Source organism: Poecilia reticulata, chromosome 22 (genome assembly GCF_904066995.2).
Source record: "Poecilia reticulata chromosome 22, P_reticulata-male-v2, whole genome shotgun sequence".
Taxonomy (NCBI): Eukaryota; Metazoa; Chordata; class Actinopteri; order Cyprinodontiformes; family Poeciliidae; genus Poecilia; species Poecilia reticulata.
The window spans coordinates 26,178,830-26,200,129 of NC_088851.1; the positions used below are offsets into that span (position 1 = coordinate 26,178,830).

A 21,300-nucleotide genomic window follows, 5' to 3' on the forward strand; every position below is an offset into this window, starting at 1 on the left:
AACTGAGTTTGTTGTTTTAAATAAACAGCAAATTAAAATGTTGAGCCGCTGCATGAGATCGCCTCTTTTTCTGTTTGTTTGTTAAAAATCAGCCCTAAATGCTGTCTGACGAGCAGCTTGGTGCTTAATTTAACGCATAAGTGAAATATTTTCTCCTAATTTGACGAGGCAACGCTCTGAATTAGACCTTTCAAAATAAGATTTGTCCGTTTATTTTGTTTTATTTGGAGTTAATTGGTTAACGACCCAGGGTTGTTCCTGAAACTGAAACGGGTTTTCTTGATGCTTCTTTAATCCAGAGGTGTCCAAAGTGCGGCGCAGGGGCCGTTTGTGGCACTTGAAATAATTTTTTTGTGGCCCCCAATTGCAGTTCAAGAATGATTCATATTATTTTATTAATTTTTAATCAGAGTAAAATTTTTATTGCCTTAATTTTCTTACAGTGAAAATTACGACATAAATAACTTTTACACGAGTGGAGCCATATTTATCCAGGTATTTTGACTGAAAATCCGACTGCTGCACCAAACTAGCTTTAATTTAATTAATCAAATACAGCTAAATATATCAGGTGTTTCGAAAGAGTTTGTCCCAAATCCTAATTTTATAACAGAATAAATTTGTAAAACTGAGCCTAAAATAATTTTAAAACTAGATGATTTTATTCTAATACAGTAAATGTGGCTGTAAATCAGACTTCTGTATTTGCGTTTTTATAGTTTTTTAGTTTTGTTTTCTTGGCCTGCACATATTTTTGACTCTGCAAACTGAGGAAGAGATCAAAACTCGCCTCCGCCTGACGGCTTGCAGGGCTGATTTTTTTATTTCATGTTTCCCGCCATGTTTTTCCGTTTCTGCGTTTGAGTTGCTCTGACCTGCGGCGGCGTTTCTTCCTGCCAGGACCAAAATCGAGAAGGAGAAGAAGGAGCACGCTCGGCAGCACGGGATGATCCGGACGGAGATCAGCGGGGCGGAAATAGCCGAGGAGATGGAGAAGGAGAGGCGCTTCTTCCAGCTGCAGATGTGCGAGGTCAGAGTCGCATAATGAACGTTTGTATTTAAATATCGAGCATCGTGTCACATCATTTCCATCCAACGTTACCTCAACATCATCTTCTGAAAATATTTTAATATTCTCATCTGAACATGCTGAGATTAATCGTAATGGGAAAAACTAAACGAGATTTAGTTTTGTTGTTCTATTCAAAATGTTCCTGAAATGTTACCAAATTATAGTGTTGGTGTCGTTCAAATACTTAAAAGCTTCAGTATGTAACTTTAATTTATTTAATTTTCCTTTGGAAAAATAAAATATTTTTGAATTTTTATGTTTTTACATATTTGTTGAAACAACCAATCAGAGTCGGGAGGCGGGTCTTAGCGCCGTCAATCACAATCTTCTGTGGCGATGCCAGTTTTTTACTGTCAGCAAAGCCCGATTCGAATGCTAAGGCTAGTTAGCAAAGCCAACGGTTTTCCTTTAACTGTAAGTTGCTTTTCCGCCATTAGCACATTTAGCAACAAGTGCATGAGGATGATTGACAGCACTAAGACCTGCCTCCTGGCTCTTATTGGCTGATTTTGGTCCATTTCTTCGGACAGCAGTAGCAGCTCGGAGGAGGTGAAGGCGGCCGGTCTTTTCACACATTATCTGTCATAATGTCTTGACATGGGGAGAGTTTTACAGTTTTTATAAAAGTTGCATTCTTTGACATTAATGTCGTTTTCACAGACTTGAACTAAAAATGCTTTCAGTTTAACCTCCTTTGGTTCCTCTTTCTCCTTTTCCCATCACCTCTGGTTTTACTTCACTGCTGAAAGCAGCACAGCTTCACAGGCAGCCATTTTTGGTTTTTCAAAATAAAGTAAATCTTGATTTAAATCAATTTCAGAATCTGATTATGGTTCATACAAGTGCACAACTGTAGGCTATATAACCGCACGGGTTCATGTAGAGGAAACTGCAGCGCTGCTTCACTTTGAGGGTTTTTCTTTGAAGCGTCTCTGGAAGATGAAAGCGATGAGTCTGAACCCGGCCTGACCCCTCCGCTCTGATCTGATTACAGTACCTCCTCAAAGTCAACGAGATCAAGATCAAGAAGGGGGTGGACCTGCTGCAGAACCTCATCAAGTACTTCCACGCACAGTGCAAGTAAGGTTCTGCAGACGGGCCGACGTGCGCAGCTCCGTCCCGTCGTTAACCCTGCTGCTGTCCAGTTTCTTTCAGGACGGCCTGAAAGCCGTGGAGAACCTGAAGCCGTCGATAGAGAAACTGGCTACAGATCTGCACACGGTAAGAACGCTTAGAGTGATTGACAGCGCTAAGACCCGCCTCCTGGCTCTGATTGGTTGTTTCTAGTTGGCACTGGGAGAAGGCAGAGCAGCTTGATATTTTTCTGTCTTATATCAAACTGTCAGGATATGACGACAGTTTAAACAAATATGTGAAATTTACATACTTCAGCTTTAAACAACGGTTTCACAAGCAAAACAAATGCAAACGATAAATGTTGTAACCACAGAAAATGGGAGCAGAGGAGGAAACGCTGCAATTAGTAAAAACAACAGCAAGTATGAAACTCTACAAACTCGCTCCACAAAGTGGAAGTCCTCCAGACCACCAGGGGGAGTCGACCAAAAAAAAGAAACAAGAACAAAATGGAGTTTAAAAAAAGGTTTGTTATACTTCCTCCCCCTAGTGGCCTGGAGGACTTCCGTTTGGTGGAGCGAGTTTGCAGCTTTTCATATTGGCGGTTGTTTTTGTTATTTGCTTTGCTCTTTCTTGCAGAATTTTTCTGTTGCATTTGTGTTTGGAGTTTGCGCCGATGGTGTTTTTCAGCTGTTTGCTGTGAGTTTCCTCCTGTTTACCTCCATTTTTAATCCCGTCTAGAGGAAAAAAGACCAGAATCAGACAGATTGGACACAAACATTTCTCTCTTTAACAAACTTTAATGGCTCAATTTTTGCTTTGATAATTTGACTCAGGAATGCATTAGAAGCCAGAAATGCTGCCACCTGCTGGTGGGAGTTGGCATCACTTGAACCCAAGGTTTTTGTCTGTTTTGGGGGAAAATTTGCAGCAAACTCACATAAACGCAACAACATGGAGTTACTGATTGTGTTGTTTATGACTGCTGCTTTTTCTGTTCTGTGTTTGACGTGAGTTTTTCTTTCTGTGGCTCAGATCAAGCAGGCGCAGGATGAGGAGAGGAAGCAGCTGACTCAGCTGAGAGACGTCCTGAAAACGGCTCTGCAGGTGGAGCAGAAGGAGGTGAGACGCATAACAAGTAGTCAGGTTACAACCACAAACCTTAATGTGTTTTACTCTGACTTCATGTCCAGCTGAGCGCAGTGCGGTCCGACCAGGACCAAAACCTGGAAAACTTCACACCTGGTGGATAAAAAGAACCTGCAGCTGTAATCTTGGTTTATAAAAAATAGTTTATGCTCTACTGTATGTTGGTTTTTTACATTTACTCCCAAAAAACACATTGATGTTTGTGGTAATCATTAAAAAGTGGAAATCTTTTTTTGTTTCAGATTCTGTCTGTGGCGACATTCATTGTTGTTTAACAACCTTAACATTTTTATCTGACATATTTTTAAAGTGAAACAGCGTAAAGTTTGTCCTTTTTTCTAAAAATGTCTCCTCTCTCCTGCTGCTGCCGTCACGGTTCATAAAACAAGGCGAGGAGAGTAAGTGGATTTGTTCCCTTCTCTGTTACTTTAAGGCTCCAGTGGTGGGAAAAAAAACCTGCCTTTTTATTCTGTTGCTTTTTTTTAACACTTTAAAAACTTTATTTAGTTTCTGTCGGTTCATTTGTTCATGACTAAGTTAGACAGTTGTTTTTCTTACAGGGATTTTATGTGTATGTAGATAGTCAGACTTCATTTCTTCATAAAGGAAATGACCTCATTCTTACAGAAATATTCTCTTTTCATCCCGTTTAGTGGTTGTTGTTGTTGTTGCTACAGTTAAATAGGAATAATCTCATTTGTGTCCATCTGTTGATGCAGATTATCTCCTCTCTTTTTATTTCTTTTGTCTGGAAACTTGAAATTTAAACAGAATGCATGAATAGATTTTGGATTAGATCAGATTTAGACGGATGACTCTTTGAAAACAACCGGCCTCCAGCCTCTGGATCTGCCATGTTTGCACCATGTGTTGCAGCCGCTGGCATGGAGAATATTCCCCTTTTACAGGAAGAAACGGCTTTAATTAGGTCCTGATTAGTCTGGGAGCATCTGTCAAAAAGCTGGAGGAGGAGAGGAAATCCAGAAGAGGCCGTTGTGTCTGTTAACTTCACACCCAGGTGGATCTGTGGAGCACAGTCAGGAGGTTGTGGGTTTGAATCCCGACCAAGAACCTTCCAGCCTCGATTCTTAATTTAAATTTAAAAAAATGACCCAAAAATGAAATTAAATGTTGCTGTAACTCATGTCATCCAAAATATCTCAGACATTGCTGATGTTGTAACTTTCTGACTTTCAAACAATTTTCAGAAAAAGAGACGACATTTAACAATAATCAGTTATTTACCAGCATTGCTATTCCACCTCCTTAGCTTTTGCTACTCCTCTTTAAATCTCTGATGGGAGGAAGAAACTGTTTGAACTTCCTGGAAGCGTCTTTTTCAACTCCTCTGGGATTTATGGCCAGTAGTTCAGGTGTTATCAGCTGCTCCCTCGTTGCCATGGTTACACATATTAACAACTGTATGAAAGTAAATAAAGAGCAAAAATTATTTCTTAATCTGACAGAAAATTTATGAATTACATAATCCGTTTTTTTTGTTTTTGTTTTTTTTTTTACTCAAAGTTCGTCGGCGTGCGTTAGTGGAAGTTAATCTAGAAAAATCGTCTGATTTAATTTATTTATGCGTTTTTAGTTTTCTCCTTCCCCCCCTGACATGTCGTTTGTGCCGGCTGTGTTTTCCCAGGATTCCCAGGTGCGGCAGAGCGCGACGTACAGCCTGCACCAGCCGCAGGGCAACAAGGAGCACGGCACCGAGCGCAGCGGCTTCCTGTTCAAGAAGAGCGACGGGTGAGAGCCGATCTGCACGCCGCTCCACGTTTCTTCTGTTCAGTTTAATAATTGATTCATCCATATGGGACCAAATATTATTTATTTTTATCCGAGAAATGTTTTTTCTAAAGAATATGGCTGCTCAGATCTCGAGATTCAAGCATAGTGGTGGAAAGTTAAGTGGAAGGAAGAAGTTGTAGTGATGCAGCCTGATTTGAGCCCTGCTTTAATGACCCTAGTAGCGCTGAGTTTGGTTTATTATATGGTTATTTACATCATTTATTATTATATAGAGGAAAATGATGAGCAGAACCAACAGCAGAACCTCAGGCTGATTATGTTCCCGTCACGCTGCACTGACAGCAATTCAGGCAAAAGGAGCCCCAACCGGCTACTCAGTATAGTTTTCTTTCTTTGATGTTTTGAAACATTTTTTCTGTTAATTACAGGGATTTTAAATTGATGAACTGTTCTAATTTATTAAGGTATAACTGCGTATTTAAATGAACCTTTTAGCCTCTTTTTGGTTAATAATGAATCTGTTTGGCTTTGTTGGCTTATGCCTGATTCCTCTGTGTTCAGGTTGAGAAAAGTCTGGCAGAAGAGAAAATGCACAGCTAAAAACGGATACCTCACCATCTCACACGGCACAGTAAGTTCAGTTCTGACCTCTGACCCCGTCACCTGCAGGCCTGTATCGTTTCCCAGCAACCCAGGGAGATCTCAGGCCTGTTCCCATGTCTGGACGCATCACAGGCGTCCGACTCGCAGCAGCTTATCAGATGTTTCCATTAAACATTCCCGCTCACTCGGCTCGTCTCTGCTAGGCTAACAGGCCGCCGGCTAAACTCAACCTGCTGACCTGCCAGGTGAAGCACAACCCTGAGGAGAAGAGGAGCTTCGACCTCATTTCACGTAGGTTTCCTATCTGTGGCTTTGCTTCGACAGCTGTGGCTTTTTGTTTGGCTTTCGGTTTGAGTTTAGCTCTTATCAGCGCTTTTCCCACAGACTTTGGTCGCGACTGTCACTGTGAAGAGTTGAGTTTTAGTTCAGCAGCAGCAAAAGTTCACACTTAGGATTTCTGATTCATGTGACGGAAAGCTAAGACAGAGATGATGATGAGCTGAGCTACAGTTTGCGCTAAAGCGCTAACTGTAACTCAGCTGTGCTATTAGCGCCTTAGTGGAAATGTGAAACAAATGAAGGCATGTGGCTACTTCTGCATATTGTTAAATAAGGAATGGATGTAGCTGCTTGGCATCTAAACCAGAAATATTTGACTGAATTAAATGCGTCTCTTTGTCTTCGTTCTAGATGACCGAACGTATCATTTTCAAGCTGAGGACGAACAGGACTGTCAGATGTACGTACCTGTTCCCTCACTTCATCCTTCTTACCATCTTTCCCAACGCTTTCTATCTTAACCCCAGCCACCGTTTTCCTCCCTCTTCTCTTCTTTTTCCCACCGAACTCTAAATCTGCTTTGTTTTATCTCCTCGCTCCAGCTGGATCTCGGTTCTGCAGAACAGTAAGGAGGAGGCGTTAAATCAGGCGTTTAAAGGCGACCACCATGTTGGCGAGAACAACATCGTTCAGGAGCTGACGAAGGCGATCCTGGGGGAAGTGAAGAGGATGACGGGGAACGACGTGTGCTGCGACTGCGGAGCGCCCAGTGAGTCGCAAACACGGAAATCCTCCCATCACTGAGGTTCTGCCGCTCTGCAGCGTAGTTCTGTAAAACATTAACAGCTTTGGACAAATCCACATTTAATGTTCATTTATAGCAATACTCAGTTATACAAAAAGCAAGCAACTACTTATTCATGTCAAATTTAATGAATGCCATTTCTGTTTGGCCTGTTTAATTGTCTTGGATTTAGTCTGCTGCTCCTGGCAGCCTCAAGGAGAAAACAGGTGATAATAAATAAACGAGTTAAAGGTCTAGAAAACTAAAGTGTCATCATCGCAGAATGAATGTGTAGTTCTCCGTCTAAGCTTGTTTTCACTGCATATGCAGAGGGAAACATAATGGGCCCAGCAGCTAAGAGCAGTAAATGTTTCCAAAGGCTAACAGAAAAATTAGCTGCACTACAGGTCAGCAGAATCCACCATTTTGTAGTTGAAACGTGAATAAATTTAAACAAATGAAGGAATGTGACTGCTTGACGTCTGTCACTTCCCAAGCTAACAGCTTTATGTGAGAAAACATCAAAGTTTTGTCAGAAGTTGCAGGAATCATGTCTATTTTTAGATGATCTGTTTTTGCTCCTCAGATCCGACGTGGCTGTCCACCAACCTGGGCGTCCTCACCTGTATTGAATGTTCAGGGATCCACAGGGAGCTGGGTGTCCACTACTCTCGGATCCAGTCCCTCACTCTGGACGTCCTCAGCACCTCTGAGCTCTTGGTACAAATATTCTCCTTTGTTCTGTCATTGATTTTTCTCTGTCTGTGTGGAAACAATAAGAGGCTGCAGCATCCTCATCCTCACTCTTCCTCCCAAAATGAGGGTAGCTGAGATTGAGTTGGGCTTTTTTTTTTTTTTTTCAAATCACGGTTTGGTGCAGAGATTTACAGCCTGTGGGACATCTGGGATTAAACGCTTCCAGTCGGGATTGCTTTAAGACGCCACAGTCAGGCGCGGCTGGCTCCGCTGTCGACGCTCAGGACAGGGGCGTGTTGGCCGCACCGCTGCACTCGGTTCAGAAAAACGACTCGGTTGAATTTATCTGTGTGTGTTTTTGCTCCACAGCTGGCCAAGAACGTGGGGAATGCAGGCTTTAATGAAATCATGGAAGCTTGTTTAAATGCTGAAAACGTGGTGAAACCGAACCCAGCGAGTGACATGTAAGTCTGCTCCACTGGCTCTGTGGAAGAGGAAGATTAAATTACAGATTTGTACCATCACTTAATATTTAGAGTTGGGTAGTAACTAGTTATATTTACTCATTTAAATTTTGTAGATTGACGTTTTCTAAAAAAAAATTACGTTTAGGAGTAAAAGTAAAAATATTTTGAAGTATTTCTACTCTTGAGTGAAATTTCTGGATTTTCTACCCACTGAATGAAAAACATGTTTTAACCAAAATCTCACAGACACTCAGCAAAGCTTGTAAAAAATAAAAACAAACAAACGGAAAGACTGGTACCTGTTGGACTTTTCACATTTTAGTTACATTTCACAGTAACACTGTAGAGACAATCTGTCCTCAGAGCAAATATCAGTTTTGCTTTTCACCAGTTTGGCCTTTATGGAAGAAGAAAAACCACACTGTGAAATATTAAAAATAATCAAATAAAAGCTGGTCAGAGATGAAAAACTGTTGGTCCCAGAGAAACCTCTGGATTAGGAAGTTAGATTCCTAATCCCAGTTTAGCTGCTTTACTCACACATCTGAATGTATGCTCAATGCTATTTTTTTCTTCAGAGGGAGAACAAAATGTATGGAAAGTCCAAAATGTTCTCATTTATTCGTAGGAATGATGATGCATATATACTGGCCCAAACGAGTGTCTTTTTTGGATTGGTTTATGATCGAATAACAAATAAACAAACAAAAGCAGGTGTGAACAAATGCATACCGCAGCTTAATGAAAACCAGGATTTTTAAGATAATCTGTTATTTCACCCATCTTTATATTCGTCTCTCACGGTTTGTGACAAAATGTGAATTCTTGGGGGAGGTGAACCTCGTTTTTGTTGAGTAATTACGTCTCTGCTTCCCTTCACCAGGCAGACGAGGAAAGACTTCATCACGTCCAAATACATCGAGAAGCGTTTTGCCAGGAAGAAGGGCGCCGACGCGGCGGCGCGGCTCCACACGCTGTGCGAGGCAGTGAAGGCGCGGGACATCTTCTCCCTCATCCAGGTCTACGCCGAGGGGCTGGACCTCATGGAGCCGATACCACTCGCCAACGGACATGTAACAACACAGCTCTTCTGCTTTTCCTCTGCTTGTCCTCCATATTTCTAAAATGGCGGTTTCTCTTCAGGAACAGGGAGAGACGGCGCTTCATCTGGCCGTCAGGCTGGTAGACAGAACGTCTCTTCACATCGTCGACTTTCTCACTCAGAACAGGTAAACGGAGCGAAGACGACTACGAAACGCTACGGCTCATTAAAGCTGCAGAATGCAACTTTTATTAAAAATGTTTTTTATATATATGTGACGGTTTATGAGGCAGATAATCTGTGAAACGATCGATCTCCTTCACCTCCTCCCTGAGCTGCTATCACCATCTGAAAAATGCACCAAAAACAACCAATCAGAATCAGGAGGCAGGACTTGGCACTGTCAGACATTCTCGTGTATTTGCTGCTAAATGTGCTAATGGTGGAGAAATGACTTACTGTTGGACGAAAACCGTTTATCCGGCACCATCAGTGGCTACGCTAACAAGCTTTAGCATTTATTACAGGCTTTGCCAGCTACAGAGTAGAGTAGCAGATTGTGATTGACAGCACTAAGACCCGCCTCCTGTCTCTGATGGGTTGTTTCTGGTTAGCATTGGGAGAAGGCAGAGGAGATAAATATTTTTACAGATTTTCTGTCTCCGGTTTAGTTTACCTCAGACACACAAACTTTTCCAGTTTGTGGGTAGGGGAGTCCAAAGTGTGGTTCGGGGGCCATTTTCAGCCCTTGAAATTATTTTGATTGGACATCCTGTTAAAATTTTAACAAAATAAAAAACAACTGATATCCCCACACATTTACACTTTTTACAAAAAAATAAGGCTACAGTCCAAAGTCTTTGTTTTAGTTGTGTAAGGATTTACAGATTTCATTTAAAAAAACAATTTTTGTTTATTGAGCAGGTAAACAAGACAGAAAAATCACATTAAACTCATGTTTTCATTTTAAATTTAAAGAATATTTGGCCCACACGTAGTTTAAATTTGCCAGATTTGGCCCAAATCTGCGACCCCAGTGCAACAAAAATGTATTTTTCTAGGTTCTTAAATCGTCCAGAGAGTAAAGTGTTTATTTTTTTCCTGTTCAGTTTGAATCTGGACAAGCAGACGGCCAAAGGCAGCACAGCGCTGCACTACTGCTGCCTGACCGACAACAGCGAATGTCTGAAGCTGCTGCTGAGAGGAAAAGCCTCCATAGACATTGGTAAGTTCAGAAGAAGTTGTTTCCTCATAATCAGGTTCCCACACAGAGAACAAACCATGCTGGCCTTTTCCCTCACAACACTCATGTTTGTGCTCTGAAAACAACAAAACAGCCAGATAACAGATTCAGAGAAGCTGCTCAGTGTGGGAAACAGCTTAATTACACAGGAGAGAAAATGGGCAGCATGTTTGTCCTCGTCTGCAGCGGGAATTAGAGGGCAATAACACGCCACTACTGTTTTTATTTCCACTTTCAGCGAACGAAGCCGGCGAGACGCCACTGGATATCGCCCGGAGGCTCAAACATGCTCAGTGTGAGGAGCTGGTGAGTATTAAAACCTGCCAGAGTCTCCATCATGCCTCAGGAGCTGTCAGTAAACCGTGTGTGTGTTTACAGCTCAACCAAGCTCTGGCAGGAAAATTCAACGCTCACGTCCACGTTGAGTACGAGTGGCGCCTGAAGCACGAGGACCTGGATGAGAGCGATGAGGATCTGGATGAGAAGGTGAGGAAAACGTTCCAAAATGTCAGGATTACCACTGTTGATTTAGAAATTGACATCATGAATATAAATCTTAAAATGATTACATTGAGTCCTAAAATTGTTGTCAGTGTTATAACATTAAATCTCTATATGAGTTATGTCTTTGAAATTTTAACAGTAACTTAACCCAAATCAACTTTCTCTGCAGATAAACTCATAAATTTAAAGGGCAAATTTACAGTGAAGATACTGTACAAATTGTGATTTTTGTGTAAATTTACTTAATTTTGCAATAATTTGTCTAAAACCATCTCAGTGCTGCCCTCTTTAGGTTGAGCAGTGGGTACTGCAGTTGAATTTTCCTGTTGGTACAGTTTGGTTGATGTCAGCGTCATATAGATGGTTTTACAATAGAGATGTGCCGATCAGGTTTTTTCCTGCATATTCCGATCACCCATGAGGGCTGCTCACCGATACCGATCACATAATTATTATTATTTTATCATAAGCACTACCGGTTACATTATGTGGAAAAAGGAACCATGAATTCACCTTAATTTAGACAAAAACTTGTTTTTAATAACTTTTTTCAAGAAGAAAACTAAACAAAACAGGCATTGTGCAAATTGTACTGCTATCAGTAAAACTATCTTTAACAGACTGATAACATATGAAGGCTCTGAAGAGGCTAAATAATGCAAAGAGCCAAAATAAAACCTCTCAACGTTGCCAAAAAACTATAAAACTTGGCATTCAAAGGCAAATACAGGATCCATTACAATAAACAATCCTGAGTTACTGAATGAAAACTTCCTGTTAGCATGGTGGCTAGCTGATTAATGCTAGTTCTGATTGGCTGTTTCTGACTGAGCGGAGTAATTATGCAGAACAGGGAGGAGATTGATTATTTTTTAGAGATTATCTGTCTCATATTAGGACAGCGAAAGTTTTAATACGTATGTAAAATGTATTTTTTAAGTTAGATGCTGCAGCTTTTAGCAGAGGTTTGGTGTGAGAGTCACTACCAGGTGGAGCAGAAGCGGCGCTCCGTCTGCGAAATATTACTACCTGTAGCGTAGCAGCGGTTCAACAGCGGGAGCAGAACCAGTGTCTTACACCGCAGCTTGAAGACTTAAATAGTTTTGCGGGTTATTTGTTTAGCTTTCTGACCGTCATGCTAATCCGGGTGAGTGTTTGTAGCTGTGCGCTGCTTTACCTGCTATCTGATCCTCCATATGTCTTTTTTACTGCAGTGAGCCTCGATGTAGCCAAACTCCGTCAAGTATGGCATTGTTTTTATGCCGTATTAGCTTCGTCGTGTTGATGCACTTTGACCTGCTTCAATTTTCCGCTGCAACACGCAAACTTCCCCATTCACTGCGTTATAGTTTCACATGACATCGCTTAGGATTTGTTGCTGCGCGTTTGCGCAGAGTGAAGGAAAGAGACAGGCAGGCTGAGAAATGAGATGCAGGTAATTGGTTTGTGTGATCGGCAACAAGAGACCGTGATCGGCGATCACCGATTATACACTTTTTCACGAAATTCGTCCGATTATGATCGGTGGCCAATTGATCGGCACACCTCTAGTTTACAATCATCTCACTCAGACTTGTGCCCCATTTTTACCAGAAAAGTTGCTAGATTTGTTGCTGGTCATGTTACTGTATATTGAAAAATAAAAGTTGCTAAATATAGTGACAAAGGTAAGTTGGGAACAGTGCGTTCCCTCATTCTGTCCACACCTGTTCACACTTAGCCACTCCCCCAGTAATTTGGCTCCACCCACTGACATTTTTCAACATTTGTTGGGGGCAGGGCTAAGTTTTCACAAGGGGGTTAGTTGCACTTTAAAATGATTTTGTATTTCAAAATTAAAATCTAATCCTACAATTAAGATTTTTTTAAGTTTTAAACTGTGAGATGCTGTGGAAATTAGTTTCCTGCTGGAACATCTGAGAATAAATCCTTCCTTTTAACCTCTTCCAGCCGAGCCCCCATCGGAGAGACGACCGTCCCGTCAGCTGTTACGCCCCCAGCAGTAACTCCCACCTGCAGTCTGGTCTGGGGCCCGCCGGCCGGGACGGAGCGGGCCTCAGCAAGGACAAGCACCGCCTCTTTATGCCCAGCCTGGTGAACAACGAGACTTACGGCACCGTCCTGAACACCGGCTCCTCTCAGTCGGCCTCCACCTCTGCTCCACCGCTGCCCCCAAGGAACCTGGGTAAGACCTCGTGTTGACAGAAACTCAGGACCGGGAAGGGCCAGAAATATCTAGATGTAATTTGTGAGAATAAATGTAATCAGATAAAGTCCAGATAAGCATGAAGTTCCTCCATTCCCATCTTTTTCAGCCCAGTTTTCCTCTGTGGGGGGAATCGGTCAGTCCGTCACCTCCAGCACCTGGAAACCCGGTTCTTTAGACCTGGTCGGCCGGCAGCGGTCGTCCTCAGACCCTCCCAACATGCACCCTCCTGTTCCCCCAATGAGGCTCACGTCTACTGGAGGTATGAACCTAAGAGATGGGACCAAATTATCATTATTTGTTGTCCAATTTGAAAACGTCAATTTGTAACACAACAGACTCAACTCGGTACAAAAATATTTTAAGTCAACAAACATCTTTTAAAAGAAATTAGATCACATGTACTTGTCCTGTTATTTTACAGAGTACTTTTACCAAACAAAATGTATAGAATCCTTGGCTGTGATACATTCAAGCCAGGCAATGATTGAAGATGTTAAAAATTCCTGAGAAATGGCAGCCATTGGTGGCTGTTCTAGCTTGAAGTTACATCTCATTACATCTGTTTAATTTTTTTATACTATCCCACCATATCAGTTTTGTAAATTAATTTTGTAATTGGTTAAACGATTCCATTTAAATTCTGACATGCTAATGTTAGCATAACTATTATTGCATTTTAGAAAAATACAGTCATATTCAAGTACCTTTTGAAAAAAATAACCTTGAAATAGGTGTTATTTTTCATTAAAAAAACGTATTTTTGTATTAAAATCTTTTTTGTTTGTTTGATGCAATGTTCTAATCTGAAATGTCTTGTCATTAGCTGTGGATGAAAAACCAACACAACTAAGATTAGCACTACATCAACATGTTTTTACTCAAGTGAAAGTAAAAAGTAGCCACCTAAGAAATTACTTAAGAATAAGTAAGAGGCTCCTTAAATTCTACTGTATAATGCGAGATCCTGTTAGCATAGCACATAATGTTAGCTAATGTTAGCAAAGATGTTAAACGTAGCATTTTAACTTCAGCTATTCTGTCTTTAGTGAAGATGGTGATGGTTGGTTTTATCATTTAAGCTAATGACAGTCACTTGGATTTTGTTAGCATGGCAAATGGTGTTGGCTAATATACTACTTGCATTTAGAAAATGCTAGTACATTTGCTAAATTTAGGTGGAAGATCATGTTTGCTTTCAAAAGATGATATGCTCTTGGGAGCATATTAGCTAATGTTAGCGTTTTGTTAATAGCATATAGCTTCCTGTTAGCCAACATATCTAAAAAGCTAGATAATAGATGTTGCTCACAAGTGTAAGAATGCAAAATGTTAACATTTTCAAAATAAGATATTTGTTTGTTTTGGTTTCTTTATTATCACTAATTATTTTATGTAAAAATCCCTCTTTGCACCATCATCTCTTGAAGTATCTAAGCTTCCTCTTGAAGTACAGTCTGATCTCTCCCTTCACTGCTGCATTTCAGTCAGACATACACTGGTTTCCATTATCTTAAAAAGAGTCCATTGTTGAGAGGTTTATTATTCTAAAATCTTGTTCCGATGTGTGTTGTAGGTCTGGGTCCTGCCCCCGTAGCCAAGATGGAAGCCATAAGCATGCAGTCCAAGTCAGGTCAGGGTCCGCTGGGGACCCGGTCAGTGCCACCCAAATCCCCTGCTGGGTAAGAACAAAAAGAAAAAGTGGAGTCATGTAAACATCACAGCTCTAACATTGATGTAATAAATGTGCAGCAGTGCTGCTTGGTATCTTCAATGGTAAACTGAATATTTATTTTACTTTCAGCAATGATAAAAGCTTCAGCCGAGGATTCCTGAATCAAAGTGAATCTGTAGAACGAGCAGGTGAGTAAATAAACAGGAAGGCATCCAGATAACAGAAGGTAGCATGTCATACTGTCCATCTGCTGGAGTTTTTTCCACCTTCCCTTTGAAAGCATGGAAAGTTTTGCTGTTTGTGTGATGTAGTTTCCTGTTTCCTGTTCCAGCTAAGGAAGTGCCAGGATGCCCCCAGAACTCGGTGCCTCCGGCCCCCGCGTCAAGGAAAGCATTTCCAGTAAGTCTTTCATTTGTCTTCATATTCATGCAGATTGTATTTTGGTCAATTGTTGTTGTTTTTTTGTTCCACAGCGTCATTATATTTTAATTTCTTTTCTTTGTGTGTTCTGTAATCTTTCTTCTTGTTGTTCCAGAGTTTATATTGACTTCCTGTCCATTAAATCTGCTTCCTGTAGTCCACATGTGGGCTTTGACTAAGACTCTCCTCTCTCACTTTGAATAAAGAAGCTGTTTTAAGCCCAGTTTTTAGAACATGCAAACATAGAATATCTGTTTGGATATGCTCCTCTTATTGTTAGACATAACAACCAAACTGATAAAAATGTCCCTAAATATCCCATCAGCAACAATTATCATGGATAATTAACACATTTACAGAGTTTGTTCTCTAGCCACTTTTTCTCAGGGTTTGCAGCTGTTATTGTACAGGTTGAACCAAATCAAAGATTATCTTAAACTGTAAAAACGAATAGTAGAAAATGTTGTTTTTCTTAGCTACAAAGACATGAAAGTTAATAAAGATTTTTCTACCTATTAATTAGGAAGGTTGTCAGTTTTTTAAATACTTTTACATACTCACTAGCATCATTTCCTTTTTTAAACAAATAAAAAAAATGTTTATTTTATTATTCATAAAATGAGGTGAATTATTTATTTGCATCTTTTAATGTATGTCTAATATTGTATAAAAAGCTATAAATCATTAAATGAATCTGCCGAATGTGACCATATTTTTCTTCAATTGTCAGAATAATTGATTACTAAAATAATTGTTGGTTGCATCCCTGGTTCCCCTTATGTTACTTTTATTTTAATCAGTAACATGTACACCTTTTGATGTATTGCACATGAATAATTCGCTACAGGATTAGTAACTGTTTACCTGATGATGGGTCAATATTTTAACCCCTTCCTGAATTAAATCACCAAGAGAAAAGTCTGGATAACACTAGGAAATGGGCTTGAGACTCAAATCAAACCTTTGCCTGTTTTTGTCTGCTCAGAAGCAGAGACCAAAGCGGGTAAGGGCCATCTACAACTGCATAGCTGATAACCCAGACGAGCTGACGTTTTCTGAGGGCGAGGTGATCGTGGTGGATGGAGAGGAGGACCAGGAGTGGTGGGTTAGTATTGTTCAAAACTGTTCCCATGAAATCACAAAGTCTGGTCAGTCCGTGTGACTCTCGGACCTCTTTGGAGCCATGTTGGCTGAAATCAGAAAGCTGACCTCATCCTAGCCAACACCACCCACACACTTTCCCAACCTTGTCCTCTTTTTCCACCCGCTGATGCTGATTCCTCTGTTAGCGGGGTCCAGCTGCAGCCTGTTTTCATCTGAGCCATGCAGATGTGGCCGTATGGAAGTCTGTTTTCATCTGAGCCATGCAGATGTGCCTGTTTTCATCTGAGCCATGTATGAAAATGTTTGTATTTAATCAATCTCCCTTTCTTTAGAACTAACCAAATTTGTGTCAAATGTTTGTGCTGATATCATTTCAAAGACATTAATAAATATTTCCAGAGGTCATCATCAATACCTCCGAAGCAAAATCGGCACAAATTTTTGCTGCATGTAAATGTAGCTGAGTTGATTGACATCAAATTTGTTTGATTTTGCAGATTTGAGTGGGGGGGGGGGGGGTAGTTGACTTCTGGTGACCTTTGGAAATGTTTTTTAATATCTTTAAATGATACCAGCTCAGACAAAAAATTTTTGCTGCACTAATGGAGTTGAGTTGATTAACACTAAGGTTGTCTGAGGGAGTTTCCCTCACCCACCTTCTTCAAATCTAACATAATTGGTGTCAAATGTTTGTGCAGCTAGCATTTTCATTTGCGCCACTGTCATTTTAAAGATATTAATGTTTCCAGGGGCTATGAAAGATCAACCAGCTCCTCACCAAATCAGTGTCAATCAACTACACTATGTTTGTGCAGCAATTGTTTGTTCTGTTATGCTTTGAAGGTATTGATGGAGATATGGAGGCAGACAACATCAATATCACTTACTATCAGATTACTGCATTGTCCAGTAATCTGATTTGTTTCCTGACTTGTTGCTTTTATTTGTGAACATTACCGGCGCAGAACATGTCCCAGCTTTTTATTTTCAGGTCTAGACAACGTTTAAAATGACTTACTTTCTTCTTTACCACCCCAGGTAATATGAAAGAGGGAATCTCAGTAGTTGGAAATTTGATGTGATTAGACTGTGGTTGACCTGTGTGCCGTTTAGATGTTCACTTCGACTCAGTTCTGCTTCAAAAAATCCTGGTTTTAGTTGATTAGGCTGTGGTTAATTAAAGGAGATGATCTGCTGTGCCTTACAAAAGTATTCACACTCATGCAACACTTTTAGTCTTGTCAGAAATTGTTTTTTAGCAGTTGACATTGAAGACATCTGATCTAAACCATTAATTGTAACTCTGGATACAGTTTTTTTTTTGCAGCATTCAACAAGTTTTCTTCCAGGTTTGTTGTGTATTTAGCTCCATCCGTCTTCCCTTCCACTCTCACTAATCTGAAGGAAATCATTTCCCTCTCTATGATGCAGCCACCACCGTTTACCATCAGGGATGGTGTGTTTTATAGTGTTATTCGACCTTTTGGAAACATGGCCACACAGGAAATTTCTTTTCCTAAAGTAAAAATTTTATTGTTGTACTTAGTTTATGTGCTTTACTTGCAGTGAGTCAGTCACTGAAAACCATCTATCTTCTTGTTCCACTTCACTAATTTGTGTTTCTCTTGCCCAGAAAATCTCAATAAAAATGTGGTTGAAATGTAATGTGATGTGAATACGTTTGGAAAGGATTGAATTTAAAAGCTGCTTGGGTAGTCATGAAGAAAACTATTACTTGTAGTTGGAAGTAGAAAATGATCTGATTTCCAAACGCTTTATAGAAGTAAAACAACAAAAACTAGAGGAAACCAATTTTTAAAGCAGGTAGCATTGATGGGTGCTTTTGTTTTCTGTCCAAAAGTCTCACAAAACTGAATTAGAAAAGCCTAAAAAATGAATAAAAATAACAAATTACTTTGTTTTTATTATATACTTTTGGATGTCAGCTCATCTTTTTTCCTTCCAGTATGTTTAGCCATTTATCACAACTTAGTCAGATGATTTGGTTTTGAATTAATTAGTGTTGGATCATCTGAGTGAAAATGGTTATTCATTAAAACCAACCAGTCGTGTGTTTGTGTGCGTTTGCAGCAGGGATCTAACGTCCAGCCACATTTGATGGCTGGTCTGGGAAAGATCTGTGAAAAGGCTTAAAATTAATGTATCTTTTATTGCAACACCATAACATCACACTGAGAAATATCAGCTTTAATTAAATGAGCCCACTTAGCCAAAGGCGTTTATTACTGCTGTTAATAACCTTCTTTTGCCAGCAGGGCAGCAATGAGGCTGCAGAGGATCTGGGGTCTAAAGTGGTTGATTTTGTGTTTGAGATATTTATAACTTGGTTTGGCCACGTTTTGGATCCTAATAATATAATTTGCATACATTTAATATTTAATTTATTTCTATTTAATGACCCAATGATGTCCCAGTTTTAGTTTACAGGCCAAGTCCAGGAAAGTTTTATTTAAAATGTTCTGATAATTCAACAGATTAGTGACAGATCCCGCGCCATACTGAACAGTGGGCATGAGGGGATTTTTCTACATATTTATCCATTTAGTCTACGTTAACAAAGCACAGAAAATGCGCCAGACTTTTTCACTGCCCAATTCCAAACTTTTCACCCTAATGAGATGTGATTTGTGCCACTCCCACATGTGGAACTGAATCACATTGCATTGTTTTAAAAGCGTCTGCAGTCTGACGGCCATGACACATTTTATCCAACACAGTAAATCTGGATGTAAGCAATAACTGAAAAAATTATAATTATAAAATAAATCTGTGTCAATCAAGAGCATTACATCCAAACAGATTTCTCTCCAGAAGCTGCAGCCAGTGTTGCACTAAAGGCCGTTGTTGTAAGCTGTTCTTTCGTTTTATCAGCTTCCTTCGTCTGGTTCTGAGCTGGAAACCAACCTGTCACTCTGAACAACTTTATAACCCATCCATGGTCAGCAGCAGCCATCTTTACTGCCGTAAACGGAGCGCTGCTTTAAGCAGTTTACACAGAAGTCTAATTGCGGTCACATTTAATTACCGTAGTAGAAAGAATGACCATGCAGATAAAAAACAGGTTATCAGCAAGAAATTGTATTTAAGCATCAAGACCTGCTGTGTGAACACGGACTGTTGAAGCCCCAGTAGAGGTGAGCAAACTCTGCTTACTTTTGGTACTGTAGGATGGAAAAATTTTAACCTTTCATGCTTCCCAACCAAATGGCTTCCTTTGGCGTCTAATGGTTTCTGTGGAGACCACAAGATGTCACACTTTGCTGCTGTTGATCTTTGAAGATTAGCTTCCTCTACTGGCTAGTGGCACACGGACTGTTTCACGTCATATTTATACCCCAGAGAAACGAAAGCCATATATCGTCAGGGGACTAATCACTTTGTTGGTAATTTTTCCTTAAAATTTAGATTTTTCTAAATTTTCTGTGTGAGATAATGGTGCTGCAATAAAAAACACTATTTATTTAGTGTTTTTTACATCTTCATAAATAGTGTTTTTAGATGGTCTAATTCAGTAAAAGCTGTTTATTTTTTCCTCCATTTGGTCTTCAGTTCTTTTCTAACCTTCTTTCTGTCTTTCTTCTGCACAGCTGGGCCACATTGAAGGAGATCCAATGAGAAGAGGCGCCTTCCCCGTCACCTTCGTCCTCTTCATCACCGACTGACGGACCGCTTGGGTCCTCTGGAGGCGTCACGAGATGCTGCGTTAGTCGCCAGCCATCCGTCTGAGGACCCATGAGGTTCAGCTCCTCACTCAGAATCTAAAGAAATTAATGTTTTCACTGAACAATCTTTGGCAATAAACAAACTCTTTCCGTCACAAACCATGTTTTAACAAAATGAAGGTCACATAAACAGTGTTTATTTCATCTCTAGAGCCGCATTGTGCAGAGAAATCGATTTTAACACCTCAAAATGTGAACTTGGACAACATGCTTACATTCCATACCTGTACATGTAGATGCAGTGTTTGTAGATCTTTAGTGACGCTCCTGTGTGGAGGATTTTCCTAATGGTGCTAAATTAACCTGAGTATTCTCCAAGCTACAGCCAGCTAATGCATCTCTCTCTCACACACACACCTGTTTTAGTTTCATGTAGTGGTCTACCATCGGCTTGGGTATGAGACTCGTAGTCAAACAGAAATGTATCAGAATGGTCAAGCAGCTTTTATTTAAACAGAAAATAATTATTACAGTTATAATATCTGTTCATTATAAGTGTGAAACAGAATCTTTCAGATATCACATGCAAACACCGCCATCGATAGCTGGCTAGACGGTGTTTTAACTGTGCAAAAACAAGCAGGGGAAGCAATAGAAAACTCATTCTGGTTTCAGTTGACAAACGTTTTGTTTGTTTATGTTACCCACTGGTGGAATGGCAGCCTGGGAGGACGGTTGTAGTGCCTATATTGCCAACAGCCACTGTTAGGTTATTATATTGATGGGCTACAAGCTCAGATAGTATCCACTCAAAACCAGGCCTCCGCCGGTAACCGCCCCATTCCTTTAGGTCAGACAGCAACTTCTAAACAAGCTGGTTGTTGCGTTCTTGATGAATGATGAAGGTCTTTAGTTCTCATTTCATATGAAAAGAATGAGACGTTTGTGTTGGAGGTGATGAGTCGTCTGTGCATAATAAGCTGCATGTTACAAGAAGAGATTTAAAACTGTTGGAATGTGAAGTAAAGTGGGAGAGCTGTTGTCTTTAGTAACAGGCTGCTTACTTTAGTCTGCATCAAGCCTGAGACCCTCAACACGACCACCCAGGAAGGTCCTCGCTGTTTGGGCTCATGAGATGTAGATGCTTTTAGAAATACAGTGTAATTAACGTCATCGTAGTTGCAGAGCAACTTATTGTTCATATTGTTGATATTTAAGCATTTAACCTGAAATCAGAGCCTTCCATGGATTTGTGAATGACAAGAAGAGGATCTGTCTCTTCGTTCAATGTAAGAACTCACTGGAAACAAGATGTAATCACCTATTTATGTAAATAGATTTGGGTTTTGTTTGAGTATTTAAGAGGTCAGAGCGGTTAATGTCTTCCAGCGAACTGCCGCCATGAGGCAAACTGGTCACCACTAACCTGACTCCTAAAGTGCAAGGGAATGGGAAAAGTTCAACTGGAAAAATAAATTATGGAATAATGTCATAAGGCTTTGTGTGATTGTTTGGAGTTTTTAATTGACTCATTTACTGTATAA

General features: G+C 40.3%; 1 protein-coding gene across 2 annotated transcripts in view; it reads left to right on the forward strand.

Annotated features, from left to right (window-relative positions):
- asap2a (ArfGAP with SH3 domain, ankyrin repeat and PH domain 2a) overlaps positions 1-21,251 on the forward strand; it is a 40,153-nt gene extending 18,902 nt beyond the window's left edge. For both annotated transcript variants that reach the window (XM_081602866.1, XM_081602867.1), the window contains 23 exons: positions 901-1,030; positions 2,067-2,152; positions 2,218-2,293; positions 3,185-3,271; positions 4,944-5,047; positions 5,612-5,681; positions 5,857-5,944; positions 6,344-6,392; positions 6,535-6,701; positions 7,303-7,436; positions 7,782-7,876; positions 8,763-8,952; positions 9,023-9,108; positions 10,031-10,146; positions 10,403-10,470; positions 10,543-10,650; positions 12,619-12,853; positions 12,984-13,136; positions 14,451-14,556; positions 14,679-14,737; positions 14,881-14,948; positions 15,955-16,074; positions 19,682-21,251. In XM_081602866.1, coding sequence (XP_081458992.1) covers positions 901-1,030; positions 2,067-2,152; positions 2,218-2,293; positions 3,185-3,271; positions 4,944-5,047; positions 5,612-5,681; positions 5,857-5,944; positions 6,344-6,392; positions 6,535-6,701; positions 7,303-7,436; positions 7,782-7,876; positions 8,763-8,952; positions 9,023-9,108; positions 10,031-10,146; positions 10,403-10,470; positions 10,543-10,650; positions 12,619-12,853; positions 12,984-13,136; positions 14,451-14,556; positions 14,679-14,737; positions 14,881-14,948; positions 15,955-16,074; positions 19,682-19,756 — 2,470 coding nt within the window. In that variant the 3' untranslated portion in view covers positions 19,757-21,251. The remainder of the gene's footprint in view (positions 1-900; positions 1,031-2,066; positions 2,153-2,217; positions 2,294-3,184; positions 3,272-4,943; positions 5,048-5,611; positions 5,682-5,856; positions 5,945-6,343; positions 6,393-6,534; positions 6,702-7,302; positions 7,437-7,781; positions 7,877-8,762; positions 8,953-9,022; positions 9,109-10,030; positions 10,147-10,402; positions 10,471-10,542; positions 10,651-12,618; positions 12,854-12,983; positions 13,137-14,450; positions 14,557-14,678; positions 14,738-14,880; positions 14,949-15,954; positions 16,075-19,681) is intronic.
- Positions 21,252-21,300: the final 49 nt, after the last annotated feature.